The sequence below is a fragment of the Alligator sinensis genome, unplaced genomic scaffold (assembly GCF_000455745.1).
Source record: "Alligator sinensis unplaced genomic scaffold, ASM45574v1 scaffold247_1, whole genome shotgun sequence".
NCBI classification, from domain to species: domain Eukaryota; kingdom Metazoa; phylum Chordata; order Crocodylia; family Alligatoridae; genus Alligator; species Alligator sinensis.
In genome coordinates, this window is record NW_005842002.1 from 2,136,427 (window position 1) to 2,150,457 (window position 14,031).

General features: G+C 41.5%; 1 protein-coding gene across 1 annotated transcript in view; it reads right to left on the reverse strand.

The window, feature by feature from the left end:
* GABRA2 (gamma-aminobutyric acid type A receptor alpha2 subunit) overlaps nt 1–14,031 on the reverse strand; it is a 125,077-nt gene that overhangs the window by 32,903 nt on the left and 78,143 nt on the right. The window contains exons 4-5 of the mRNA XM_006021739.3: nt 3,961–4,181; nt 195–277 (exon numbers count right to left, since the gene is read on the reverse strand). Coding sequence (XP_006021801.1) covers nt 195–277; nt 3,961–4,181 — 304 coding nt within the window. The remainder of the gene's footprint in view (nt 1–194; nt 278–3,960; nt 4,182–14,031) is intronic.

The window sequence follows — 14,031 nt, forward strand, 5'->3', positions numbered from 1 at the left end:
TAGGAAATTTTCAAATACATTATAAGAACACTAAAAGAAGAAAAAAGGAGAAGGAGAAGGAGAAAGAGAAGGAGAAGGAGAAATACATAATCTAGTAAAACCCTAGTATGCCATAAGCCTGGGGAATGCAGAGTGATGTTGAACAATATAAGATTCTCTCTAGCCACAGGCTGTACTGCTAGCTATGTACTTACAGCTGCCAAATTTCAAAGGGCATGAATGAGCATCCATAGGAAAGTCCTCCAAGTGCATTGGACATTCAGCTTGGACTGTAAGCCTAAAAGGCAAAACACCACTATATATTTAAGTCAATTACAAGACCAGAAATTCAATTCCACAAAAGTGAACAGAGTTCATGCTGATTTAGAAGATGAAATTGCAGTGTTATGTTAAACTAATTAAAATTTAAATCAGCTCTTGCTTCTTTCCTTTTATGTGGTCCTTCAGAAGACACTGACTTATCACATCAAAAACTTAAAACAGCTGACCTCAAAACTATGAAGGAGGACATTTAAATGAAAATATAAATTATATAACTAAGTTGATCAGAACAGTCATTTCTTCAGAGATGCATGTTGGGCAACTATAAACTTGTCAGAAAAGCATATAAGCACTGCTGATTTGCCTAAGGACTATGCTCCACAAAGGCTTTCAACATTTTTTTTTGACATCTTAAATGGAAAGTGTGAAAAAATGTCTTCTTTAAAAAAACCAAGAAACAATGTAGCTCTTTATTATTTAGTTCATGTTGTTTCTGCATTTTTTCTCAGATGTGTGGAAGGATACCGTAGCAGGACCAGGTCCCAAGGTTGGCCATGATGCCTCCTAGTGGCCCAAGGGCTACTGCTCTGCACTAGCTCCAGGTACCCTCCCTTTTACGCTCTCCTGCCACACCTTGATGTAATGGTTGACTTCTCAAAGGGAAGCTGCCCAAGAGTCCAAAAAATATGGTTTAGTCCGACCTTCACCAGTGGCTCAACTCCTGGACCCCACTAGCCCAAACCCAATCCTTTGCTAGATGGGCCCTCCTGGCCTGTACATACGCCATTGCCTTATAGGCTATTCACAGCCTCTGACCTCCTCTACAGCCATGCCTATGCTTTGCAGGTTTTACTCAGTACTGTTCAGTCCCTTGTAGAGGATTCAGCCTCCCTTTTCTCTGCTTACAAGCTTTCAGCCCTGACCCACTGATTCAGGTCCAGCCCTCTTGGTTCTTGGCTTCAGACCTGTCAGTCATCAGTATCTCTGGGCTTCTGGCCCTGGTGTCTTGCTCTGGGCCCTTGACCCCAGAATTAGCTCTTCTTGGCTGCTGGGCCTTGGGTTCCTGGTCTCTGCCCTTCTCAGCTGATCTTGCCCACTCTGGGTTATGGGTCCATGACCCTAGTTCTTGCCCCTCTTGGGCTATGAGTTCATCCCTCTTTGGCTATGGGTCCCTGACCCTGGTTCTTGCCCCTTATGGGCACTTGTTTCACCCCTCTTGAGCTGCAGGATCCTGACCCTGTTCGCACCTTGCTCAGACACTGGACTCCTGGCCCTTTCTCTGTTACTCTCACTATTTAAGCCCCAACCCTGGCTGGGTCCAAGGTAGTTGTGTACCCTCAGGCACAGCTGGGACCTCCACCTTCCCAACAGCCCTAAACCCAAACTACCAGTATAAACTATACTATAAAGGTAAGCCCTCTGGCTCTAACTAAAACAAAAAGCATTCTGGCTATAACACAAAACAATCCCCTCACTGGGTGCCAACATAACCTCAACTCACTGACTGTACTTCTCCTGCTCCAGGCTACATCCCTCCCTGCAAGCCCTCAGAGACTTATTAGTAGCTCCAAGGCAGCTCAGCAGCCAGCCAGGCACTCCCCTACAGATTTCCTGGTTGAGAGCTCCTTCCCTAGTAGCTTGCAGGGCCAGACCACCACCCTGTTCCTTATGCACTGGCTTTATGCACCTCCTCAGCCTTGCCCTATCTGGTTATGAGCCCCTGCAGCTCCCCATAGGCATTCCCTTCCTATGTTTTATGACCTCCCTGTTTTCTCAGCTATGGCTTAGCTCATTAGCTTGAGTCCCTTGCTTCCAAGCTGCCTACCTGTCTGCCACTTATCTGTTTGCTGGCAGCTAGCTCATTAAATTAACTGGCCTCCTAGCTGCCAATCCTTCTAGTCAGCCTACTCTAGACTACAATCTCTTGACTGGCTGCAGGTGTTCCCCTCTTCCTTAATACAGCTCCCTGCCTAGATGCAGGGATTCCTGGCTGCCTGCCCTCTCACAGCTATCTTCTATTCAACTGCAGTATTCTCTCCCCTTAAAGTGTCGAGAGCCTCAGGCTCCCTGTCACAGGTACCTTGTGCCCAAAAGTTAACCCAATCTCTCTCCCAACTATACAGTTAGTCAAATAAAGATTATCATAAAAAAATCCTTGCTTCTTACAGGTTACAGTTACAATACATATTACATTAACAGTACATACATTATCAGTAAATAATACAAATAATACATTAATACAGGGGTGGGCAAAATGTGGCCCAGGGGCCGGATGCAGCCTGCCAGTCCATACTATCTGGCCTATGGGGCCCCTAAAAAATTTAGAAAATTAATATTTATCTGCCCTTGGCTGACTGTCATGTGGCCCTCGATGGCTTGCCAAAACTCAGTAAGTGGCCCTCCACCTGAAATAATTGCCTGCCCTGCAAATAATAATAAATGCAGATAATACATTAATATGAATAATACATTAACAGTGAATACATCATACTCAGGGGGGAAAATGACCAAAAACATTTTAGAAACAACTTATTTTGGATCTTTCAACTAGATAGGTTTTGATGAAGCAAAGAACTTCATGAATGGGCAAGTTCTTAATACAAATTATATCTGGGTACAGCAAGTTATAAAAAGTCAAAATACTACACAGTCATTGCAGACTATAAAATAAAATATAAGCTATATTAAAGCATGTGTCCTATATATTACAGATTTTTGATGGTGAAATATAATTTCACTTTCCCCAAAGTTCATAATTAGGAATGTACGCAGAAAAATTAAATAAACTGTACTCCAAGTTGAGACGTGCAATTGCAAATGTCAGTGCTATATTTCCTTGGGAGTTGTATAGTATATCAGGCTTCAGATACATTGACAAGGCTTGTGGGGAAGACTACACAGTTCCTGATTGCTTTATAGATAAAAATGCCTTACCAGAGATGGGAATTAAATTCTCTGTCACAATCAATACATTCCATTAAATATCTCAAAACAAAAAGAAAACAAAAAACCCCCAGTTTTCTGGAAATTTAGATACAATGTTTTTAATCAGTTGAGTAACATGAAATATGAAACTGGAAAAAAGATCTCATAGTAAGGCACTTTCTATTTACAAAGTATGTGTTTTTTTTACTATTTTTTTAACCATATTGATCATATTGATTTGTTTTAAATGTACATTTACATTTCTCCTGGAAACTGGTCAGACATAGTATGTAAAAATATAATTTTAAAATTCTACATAAAATATTTGCTATTACTTACAATAATAGTTCTACCTACAGTGTGGCTGGGCAGTAGTTTTAGAGTTAATTTTCCTCTGAACCATCTAATTTTTTTTTTTTTTTTAATAAGGATGACTTTGTACATGGCCAATAATCTTAGTAGTAAAGTACTGATCAACACACCTGTCAGTTACACAAGACTTCTACAACTTTCATTTTGTATAGAAATAAGACTTCATGTGCCAGTTTGAATCACTGTATTACCTAGTCATAGGAGGTGGTAAACTGCTAATACTACCTAACGCATATACATGGCTCTTGAGTTGTAGCTCTAAGCACCTTAAAAAGGATTTCAGCATCATTTAGTTCATTATACAGCTAGGAAAAGCCAGGCTCAGGTAAAGGAATGGACTTGTTTGAAGTCACCTGCCAGAGAAATATATATTTGTGAACACAATTACATGAAAGGTTGTACCTCATGGTATACAAGAGAGTTCCATCATCCTGGATTCGTAGCAATTTATTAGGCATTGTCATGTTATGAGCTACTGACTTCTTTCCATTATGAAAGAATGTATCTGGGGTCCAGATTTTGCTGGCCATTAAGTTGTTCAGTCGAAGTATGTTCATCGGGCCTTTAAACTTTAATCTTTCATCTTTCCATTTTTGACGGAAAAAGACATCTATAGTGTACTCCTATAATAAAAAGAAAACAAAACTATTATTTTTTACATTGCACAGTAAAATGCTGGTTACATAAAATCTGTTAGCAGAGTATTTGAAGAGGAAGAATGGCCAACCACTATAATTATAGTATATTAAAATTAATGAAGAGGAACTTAGGAAAAGTATTTAGGGTCTTTATTTTGCTAAGAACACAGAGAGTAAATGCTCCTTAACAGTAATAAAGGTGAAGTCTTTGTATAGGTAAACCCTAATAATTAGATTACTTATTTCAAATAGAGTTTTTTTGTGCATTGAAAACAGTTTTTATAAATACTTTTACATTACTGAGAAGAAAAAAAAATGAAAATAGGTACAGAACACAATAAAGTGTATTACTATAGCAAATGCACCTGTAGGAAGAAGCCACTACATCAGTAAAATTGAGAATGGCTGAGTTCTGAGCCAAGAACACAAGTTTGTTTTTTAGTTTGTTCCAAAGGGGGCAAGATAAATTAATTAATAACAATATAAAAAAAGATTAAAGAAAAAGGAAAAAAAAAGGAAAAGGAAAAAGGGAGAGGAAAAAAGCAGTCCTAATGAGGCTGATGCATAAATTCAGCATTTATTAGTATACTTATATAGATACGGAACGATGAGCTACAGTTTCAATGATATCTGATGAACAAAACAGAAGATTGCTCAAATTGTTGTCCATTTGTAAGCAAAAGCTTACCTAGGCGACTAATCTTGGGAGGAAAATATGGCTAGAGGGAAATCATTTTGAGGAGGGACAGATCAATAGGCTATATCCAGGTACATGATGTCATCCACAACATTCTGTTCATGTCTTTAGGATGTCTGGTTGGTTCTTACCGCTCTAGCCAATTAGGAAAATACTGAATACATATGGTCAGAATGCATTTAATCAACTACTTTAAAAATGTATGTGTAACCTGATTGTATATGGTTTGTAACCATCAGCAGTACACTAAAATAGGAATTCTGAGAGCATGATTTATGTTTAATATAATTTCAGATTGTACAGTTGCAACAGCACTTCTGAATAAGTTGTAGTTTTTTTGTACAACTGGAAAATGCTGTCGGTATGTTCTAATAATCTGTTCCATAGTAATTACTTTACAAATAGTATATGCACATTGCCTTATATGCTTGAATGAAAACATACAAATTTCTTCTTGAAATCCAATTAATACAAAAAATGAACTTAAAGTAGATTCAGGTACTATTTGTGTTGGTATACACGAGAGATGGCAAAACCTCTGAAACCTTATAGCTACAAACCATGCATCATTTTCTTGTAGAGTGCCGCAGGACATAAAATTCTCAAAATGTGCATATCCCAGAGTCAGTGATCTGTCTACAGTAACCCAGCTGAAATAATTGTGTGTCATTAAATTGTTTTCTCTCTCAAAACAGCTGCACAGAAATTGCCTGGAAGTTGCATATAACTCATGTGCTATAGCATGAAAGATACTGTTACCATATTTTCTTTTACACCATATGCTCCCAAATGTGACTGTATCTTGTTTTTGGGAAGGAAGATTTTTTTTTCCAGAGTTATGGCTGCATAGAGAGGGGACAGAGCCTAATCTTCAGCTCACCAACCATCCTTTTCCTGTTTATCCAAAAGCTGAAATCCTAGCCGCTGCTGAAAACTGGATTCCATTGGTGGCTTTATAATTTAAAAACAGGCTAAAAACAATGCGAAAGGCTTTCTAGTAGGAGAAGAAACACCAAGAGTAGCTAAAAGACATCAAAATTGCAAAAAGAAGTCAGCTTGATCAGTGGAACTATAAAACTATTAAAAAAGAGAGCATCGTTGACACCTAAGGAATGTAGAACAATGAGCCATTGAGTCAAATTATGACCTCAGCAGCCTAAACAGAAAATCAGGCATCAGAGCAGGGTGCTTCTATTCTAGGCATAAAAATCATCTTCCCTGCAGAAGATATTCAATTTTGAAGGGCCAAGGGGAAAAGGTATATGTGGTATGCAAGTACATATGGTATTTCCATAAATCCTGATGCAAACAGAAAACTTACACAGGCTTTGATTATACAAGTATTCCTACACAGATGGACTTGCATCTACATGGACTTTTAGTACTGCTCAAAGCAAATTGCAGTACCATTTATGCAACTATGAACAAAAGGAACCAAACTGAAAAAACAAACTTCTCCTCCTGGATCTCATTTGTAAAATAAAAGTTAAATATTTTTTCAGACAGAATTCATGTTTTAATTTAATAGCAGTCCAGTACAGTTTGTTACAAATCCTTAGAAGAAATTTAGCAAAAATCTATCACAGTTACTGAATCAATCAGCCTGGAGAATTTTTGGATCAATAGTTTCAGTATCAAAATTAAATTTACTTTTGCATAAATTGACAGAACCAGTACATTTCTATAGTTGGTAGAACTTCACTATACATACAAGTCTTACCTAAAAAAAATGAAGAATTAACAAACTCTCACACTGGACCTCACTGAAAATTAAAATTGATAAACAAACACCTGAAAAGCCACACACCCATCCAGAAATCCCAGTTCTTTTAAAATGAATGCTACTTTTGACATTTCCTTCAATAAGGCAAGGATTTCATTATGATAGACTGCATAGAAAATTAAGGCTTAGGAAGATACTGTGCCATGCACAGAAAAGTGAAAACATTCCTAGGGCTACATCCTTTATTAAAAGAAATCAAGCATTCTAATATAAACATGTATACATGCTGTGCTACATTGATGCTTTTGAAATGAGGACTTGACAGGACTCAACTAAGTTTAGGCACCAGAAAAACAAGCTCTTTGAAGCTTCCTCGTGCAGTCATGCCAATGTCATTCTTAGCCTGTCCCAAATCAGTAAATATTACTATTTCAGCAGCCACATCTCAAATCTACTTTTTTCAAAGTGAAAAAATAAGAGATGTGCATAGTCTAATGTGAACAAGCCAAAAATCTGAATTGTAAAGTATTCCTTTATTTTCCTGAAATAGAAAAGGAGGAATAGAATACAGAGACATGAACAGACGAGAAATACTGAAGATCTGAAAATTAGCAAGGTCTTTTCTGGCAGGGGAAGGACATATAATATTCTGAGCCCATCACTCACAGTAACCCTACTCTCCATATAGATATTGAGCCTCATTAAGTGGAACTAGAAGGAGAAACTCTCAACTACTTATGGTAATGTCCCTCCTTTTACTGAAAACGTTGGGCACATGGTTTATTAAAATGTGGACAACAAAGAGACCTAGTATGCTAAAGGTGCATGCAAAATGTGGCTTGTGGAGCTCCATAATCCAGTCCTTGATGCTGCTCCTTTGACCCACACACTGTACCAGGCTTGCCTGGGATGCACACTGTATGCAGTGCTCACTGGAGCAAGGTCCTAGGTTGTGGTCCTTGTGGCACCCACTCAGACATGAGGGCAGGGCGGGGTCTGTGCCTAATCCAGCCCCACAGGAACAGATAAGTTTGACACGCCTGCTTTAAAGTACATATATGAGATACTTGAAGCTGGAAAACCTGGACAACAGTTGTGCTATATTTTCCCTTGCAAAATGCATAATATGCATAATTTCCTTTTTCTTGGCCAATGCTTTTATCTAGCAGTGACTCCCTATTTCAGACTTTGAAGTGAATGCACTTTGTATAAATTCCTATGTTACAGTCTGACTTTACAAAACAACAGTCTCATCCCAAAAATTATGGGACCTGTTTTAAAGTTACACCATTAAAATATCATCTCTTCATGACTGCCCACATGGCAGCAAGATGTAGCATTTTCCCAATGTTACTATTATTTACATACCTCCTGCCTTGATAACAGAGAAAGGGATGTATAGATCTCAAATATTTAATGCAATGAAACAGTGAAGCAGGCAGCCTCTTTCTTTTCCGTAATCAGTCCCTTGTTACTAGGGAACATGCCCATTCCAGTCAACCAGGCAAGGATTAACTGTCTTGAATGTTTTGCTGTTGAAGTACCTCATGGCTAAAGATCTTTTTAGGAAATTCAGGCTGCCTAACACCCTCCTGTGATATACCAAGGGGACTCAGAAATCTTATAAAATCAGAAAGGATAAAGGACAGGAACTGTGCACTGAAAGACATGAGAGGAATACATGAAATCTGGCTGGCTAGACATATCAAATAACTCAGAGAAAAGAATTGTCCTAAAAGCTTCCTGATGATTTCTGCATTTTGCCCTCTTCCAAACTGATAAGCTGTATTAAGTATTCAAGAGAAGAAATGCAAGAGAAAATTGGTCCTTGAACTATACAGAAGAGGGATGAGAGATGAAATTTTCACAGACGGTTCAGAGCGAGACACCTAAATCCTACTGAATTCAACTGAAACTGAGCATTTTATTTCTACAGAAGTTGCTTTGGGAATCTATATGCACACAGTCTAAATACCCATTTTTAAGATATCCCATGTCTGCCAGTGTAGCATTTCTAAGGGTCTGAGTTTACTTTACTTTACACCGTGTTTAGACAATTACATGCTTGTGCAAAATGGAAGTAAAACAGTTAACATCTGAATACCAGTATTTTGCTCAGATTTCACATAAATGGTAAATGTCTACAAAAGGGGCAAAATAGGAAAAATCAGAGCTTGATACATTCAGGTAAGTTAATTCGTAGCTAATTCTAACGTCTCTAAGGACAAACATCCTTTTCCCCCATCCATACCACAAATCCCCGCTGCACAGATTTACTGTGCTTACTATGGAATAGCATAGAGGTTAAGTCATATCTTAGTGAGTGTATGTCATGGCAAACCTTCCCCACATTTAGTAACAAAAACAATAACAGAAAGACTATTAGCAATACCAGTGGTAGTATTAGTATTATTTGCAATTTTACTTAGCTCTTACATAACACTTTTCAAGCATGGTTCTCAACTTTTCCTAAAAAAGAAGTCAGTATCAATGGAAAACTCAGACAAAAAAGGTATCTTGAGAAAGACCATCCTGAAAATCGGTGGCAGAGACAGAAGAGAATGTAGGTCTCTTGAGTCTCAGAAGGGTGCTGAAGCCATTGGTTTACCCTATCACTGAGCCAATGTGTGTTCAATTTATGATCATATGTTCCAAGGATGACTACAGCTGAGAAAATGGAAAACTTACTACATTCACTTAAACCTAAGTTGACCCTGAATTTAAGACAACCCTCCCATAATTAGATTGTATATATGGAACATTTATAAATACGTTATCATTTTCCAATGATAGAATCTAATTATTGGAGGGTTATCTTAAATTTGCCCCCCCTCCCACTGCCACAGCAGGGAAAATAGTGGCTGGGGTGGTCAGGTGGTCCCCTTCCCCTCTGTCTTCCCTATATCTTATCCCTGCAGCCTTCCTGATCCACTGGCACCCCCGACCCCCAGCTCCCAAAAACTTCTGTCCCTTTCTCCCCCTCCCCACAATCTCTCTGCCCCTTGTCCTCACTCCCTGAAGTCTTTGCCTGTTCCCCAGCTCTCCCCTTCTGTCCCCCTACTTACTGTCAGGCCCTGCTCAGGCTCTGTTGCCCCCCAGAGTACAGCACGTGGAAGCTCAGTCCTTGGCAAGTTATGCAGCAGTGTCATATTGTTGACTGGCTGGACAGGCAATGCAGCAGTGTCAGCACTGCTGATTGGCTGGGCAGGGGACAGTTTCCATGTGCTCCGTGCCTGGGAGGCAACCTAGCCTAAGCCAGAACCAAGCTGTGTCTTTACAGGGGAGGATGGGGGGAGGGGAGGTGGAGGCTGCTGTGGCCCTGACCTGGTCTCAGGGCTAGAGTCAAAGTTGTAGCAGCTGCCTACCCCCCATCCCCACTTTGTATGTAAATCTAAGATGAGGGGCTTTCCACCATATGCCAAATGGGGGAAAAAACTCATCTTAAATTAGAGTAAATATATTATCTTAGGAAAGTATTTCAATATTTTAATGGCTTTTGCATGATAAAAAGCCATTTCCCCCTTTTAAATATAATTAATCACACTGTTTTCATTTCATTCCCCATTTCCAATTTCCCTCTTTCTCTGAGCTTGAGCTAAAGAAAAAAAAAGCAGTACACTAGCACCAGCCACTTCTTACCATCTTCCAGCAACCACTGTATAGACCACAGTGTGAAAAGTACTGCAACAAATCAAAGAGGCAATACTTCCTCTAAAAAGGTAAAATGCATAGCATGACGAGTAGGGATGGCCCGCAAAAGTGACATTCCTTGTGTCAAAGAAAACTTATCATCTACATTTGTTACATAAAGGAAAGAAATATTTGATCACCTATGTAAGGATGCAAATATGAAAATACAGCAGTCTGCAAGAAAAAAAAATCAACATTTGCCAAAAGATACCACACAGCAACATAGTTATTTCCTACTTTAAACAGTGAAAAAAATGCAGATATACTCTCTAGAACATGGGGTGGACATTATTTCAGCTGGAGGGCCATTTAATGAGTTTTGCTGAGCTGTAGAGGGCTGCAAAGGTAGCTCCACCCCTTGACAGATGCCCTGCCCCCTAGGTCACCATCGTGGGACCAGAAGTCCTGCCCCTAACCCCTGACCTTTAGCATCAGAAGCCCCTCCCCTTGCTCCTAGAAGTAATCCTTTGGGGGGAGGGGGGAGGATTGCCATCTTGGAACCAGAAAAAAAAAATTATATACTAAAAATCAAGCATCTACTATAACATATTTCAATTTTTATTAAAAAATACTTTGCCCTGATTTGTGTGCTTTTGTATAGTAGTGTGCATAGAGGTGATTGCATAATAGCTCAAAATGAAGTCTTACTCTTGTATATTGTGGGTGTAGTGTGGATAGGTGTCGGGGGTATGGGTGGGTGGGTATTGGGCTTGTGGGGGCTATGGGTGTGTGGAGTTGTGTGTATGTGGTGTATGGGGGAGGATGTGAGTGTGTGTGTGGATGTGTGGGGGGTAGGTGCGGGGGTGTGTTTATGTGGAATGTGGGGGAAGGGTGTAGGGGTGTGTGTGGATGGGTGTGTTGGGAGTGTATGTGGGGTGTGGCGGATTTGTGAGGGGTGTGGGTAGGTGTGGTGTGTGTGGGTGGGTATGGGGTTTGTGGGCGGACTGTGGGTGTGTGTGTGTATGTGTGGGGTGTGGGAAAAGTGCATGTGTGTGTGGATGTGGGTGTGGCATTTGTGGGGAAGGTGTGGGGGTGTGGGTGGGTATGGGGGACTCTGAGTATGCGTCTATCCATGTGGGGTGTGGGAAAGGGTGTGGGTGCATGTGTATACATGTGGGGGGGTTGGGGGAGCTGTGGGTGTATGTGGGGTGTAGAGGATGGTGTGGGGCAGGGTGCGGATGTGTGTGTGGAGTTTGTGGGGGGTGTGGGTAAGTGCGGAGTGTGGGTGAGTATGGGGTTTGTGGGTGGATGTGGGTGTGCATGTGGGGTGTGGGGGAGGGTATGGGTATGTGTGGATGCATGGGGATTGTGGGGGTATCGGTGTGGGGTGCGTGTGGGGGGTGGGGTGTCTTTGCCCCCGCTTTACACATACAACCCCCTCATACATGCCCCCCATTGTGTACAACCCCTGCCATCAGTAGCAGGCGGCAGGCCCTCAGGGCACTTATGGCCCATGGCAGACGGAGTCCCTAAGCAGTGTGCAGTCCTGGCACACCCCAGGACTGCATGCAGCTGGGCCGCCAGGTCCATCTTGTAGGGCTCCCCCCAGACCCACAGGTCAGGTGAAAAACTTTGGAATTGCACGTGAGCCCTGGGAAGCCCCGCACAATGGAGCCAGGCAGACCCAGTGCCCCTGCCAGCTAGGCCTCCATGCTCATATTGTCACATCCTGGTTCCCCACTGGCCATGACCTCAGGACACTGGCGCAGGCCCGGTGCTCCTGCCCAGCTGCTGCTCCCTCCCACCCACTCGTTACCACTTCCCCCGCCCTCCCCCACTTGCCACCATCACTTCCTGCCCACCGCTGCTCCATGCCCACCACTCCTGCCCCCCTGCCCACAACTGCCACCACTCCTCCCCCGACCTGCCTGCAGCCACTGCTGCCACTTCCCTACCTGTGAGGCCAGAGTCAGGGCCATCCCATGGGTAAAGGTGGGAGCAGAGTGTGCACTGCCCCTGTGGGAGTGATCAGGGCTTGGCTCCAGACATGCACAGTAGGGGCAGCCCAGGGCCTGGCTGGACACAGTGAATTGGTAGGCACCTGTCCATGGGCGAGATGAAATCGCTTGGTGGGCCCTATTTTGCCAACCCCTGCTCTAGAAAGATCCTTAAGTTGAATTCATAACACACATTTTATACTACTATTCTACAGTACTAGCCAAAATACTATCCAGCATAGTACCTTCATTAAATATTATACAGAAATTCTTTGCTTATTCCATGCTTAGTGGTATTTGAGATGGTGGCTTCACGGATGAAATCTAATACAGTATATTTAAATGCACTGAATTAGCTATCAAGTTTGTATCATGCTAATCCCCTGGGACAGAAAACATGATAACATGGGCCTGATCTACTTGATCAGGGTGTTTATACATGCACTCTAACAGTCACAGCATGGAACAGATTTCACCCCTACAAGTCCTCCACACCTGACTCATATGGATACAGAATGCTTGAGGTTTGTATAGGTGCAGAGGTCATATTAGTTTGTACAGTGATTGTATAGGTAGGCTGGTAGCTGGTGATATACTAATGACAAGCTTTGCTTATATAAAAGCAAACACTGAATCAATTTTTGCCTTCCCCAAAGCCTTCCTTCTTCTTGTCTTTACAAAGAATCTTTGACTCATGGCAAAGAACATGCAAGGCAAGTAATGGGAGCTCAAATATTTCCTGCTGGTCTTTAGGGGATTTGCAGTAACCCTACAAAATCATTCAGTGGAGGTCGTGGAAATACTGAAGTATTGTGTTTCTCAACATTTTTGCTTGTAACGTGTACAAGACTATTGTAATATAAGTTTTATATGTACATAGAATTAATGTTGTCTAACCCTGGAAAAGCCTGGGGAAAAGTTGCTAGAGGAGCCCTGTAAAATTTTAACTTCAGTGTTAAGAAAAATCCCTCTCACAGCGAAGTTTGTGATCTGAAACTCCATGGCTTTTCTAGATCAGTTAACTGAACTTTCTCTTAAAGTTTCAATGAAAAATTTGCAATTGACCCAACTGCTTGTCAAAAAACATGCTAAGGTAAACCACTAGGTCAGGGGTTCTCAATCCCCGTGCCATGGCGGGTTGGCTACTGGTCCACAGCATGGTCAACTGCCGAACCGGAAGTGGCCGCGGACCGCCAAACCATGGCCCCCCAGATCCAGGCAGAGAGGCCACAGGGTGGGATATTCTTACCTGTCTTCCAGCCAGAAATTCTGGCCACGGTTGGCTGTGACTGCTAGGCCGTGGTTTGCTGGGCCACAGACACTTCCGGGCCATGGTTTGTTGTGCTATGGCATAAATACTTTGGGAACCCCTGCACTAGGGAATTTGCATCCATCTTTTTAATATGAAAATTAATTTCTGCTTGGTACATGACCTTTAACATCATAGGATGGAATAGTGCTCTATGGAAACAGCAGTGCATCCTGCAGTTGAAGGAGCCATTCCAGTCCAATCCATTCTATTCCTTCCTCTGATTTTGTCAAAATCAGTCTTTTGCTCTGAAAATTCAAAGGCCTAAAATATTTGAAAAAATCTTTAAAATCATCTATTCAACCAGTGTGGATGAAATGCAGTCTTATATCCAGATCCATTTATGAATGAGGCCCTCAGAACATGGTTCTCTCTCTTTCAATAAAGGAGGATTCAGATCTTTCTGAATCAAAACCATCCCTTCCTTTCTTCAGACTCCTGGAAGATAAACTGTGCATAGAAGATAAGCAGAGAGCAGG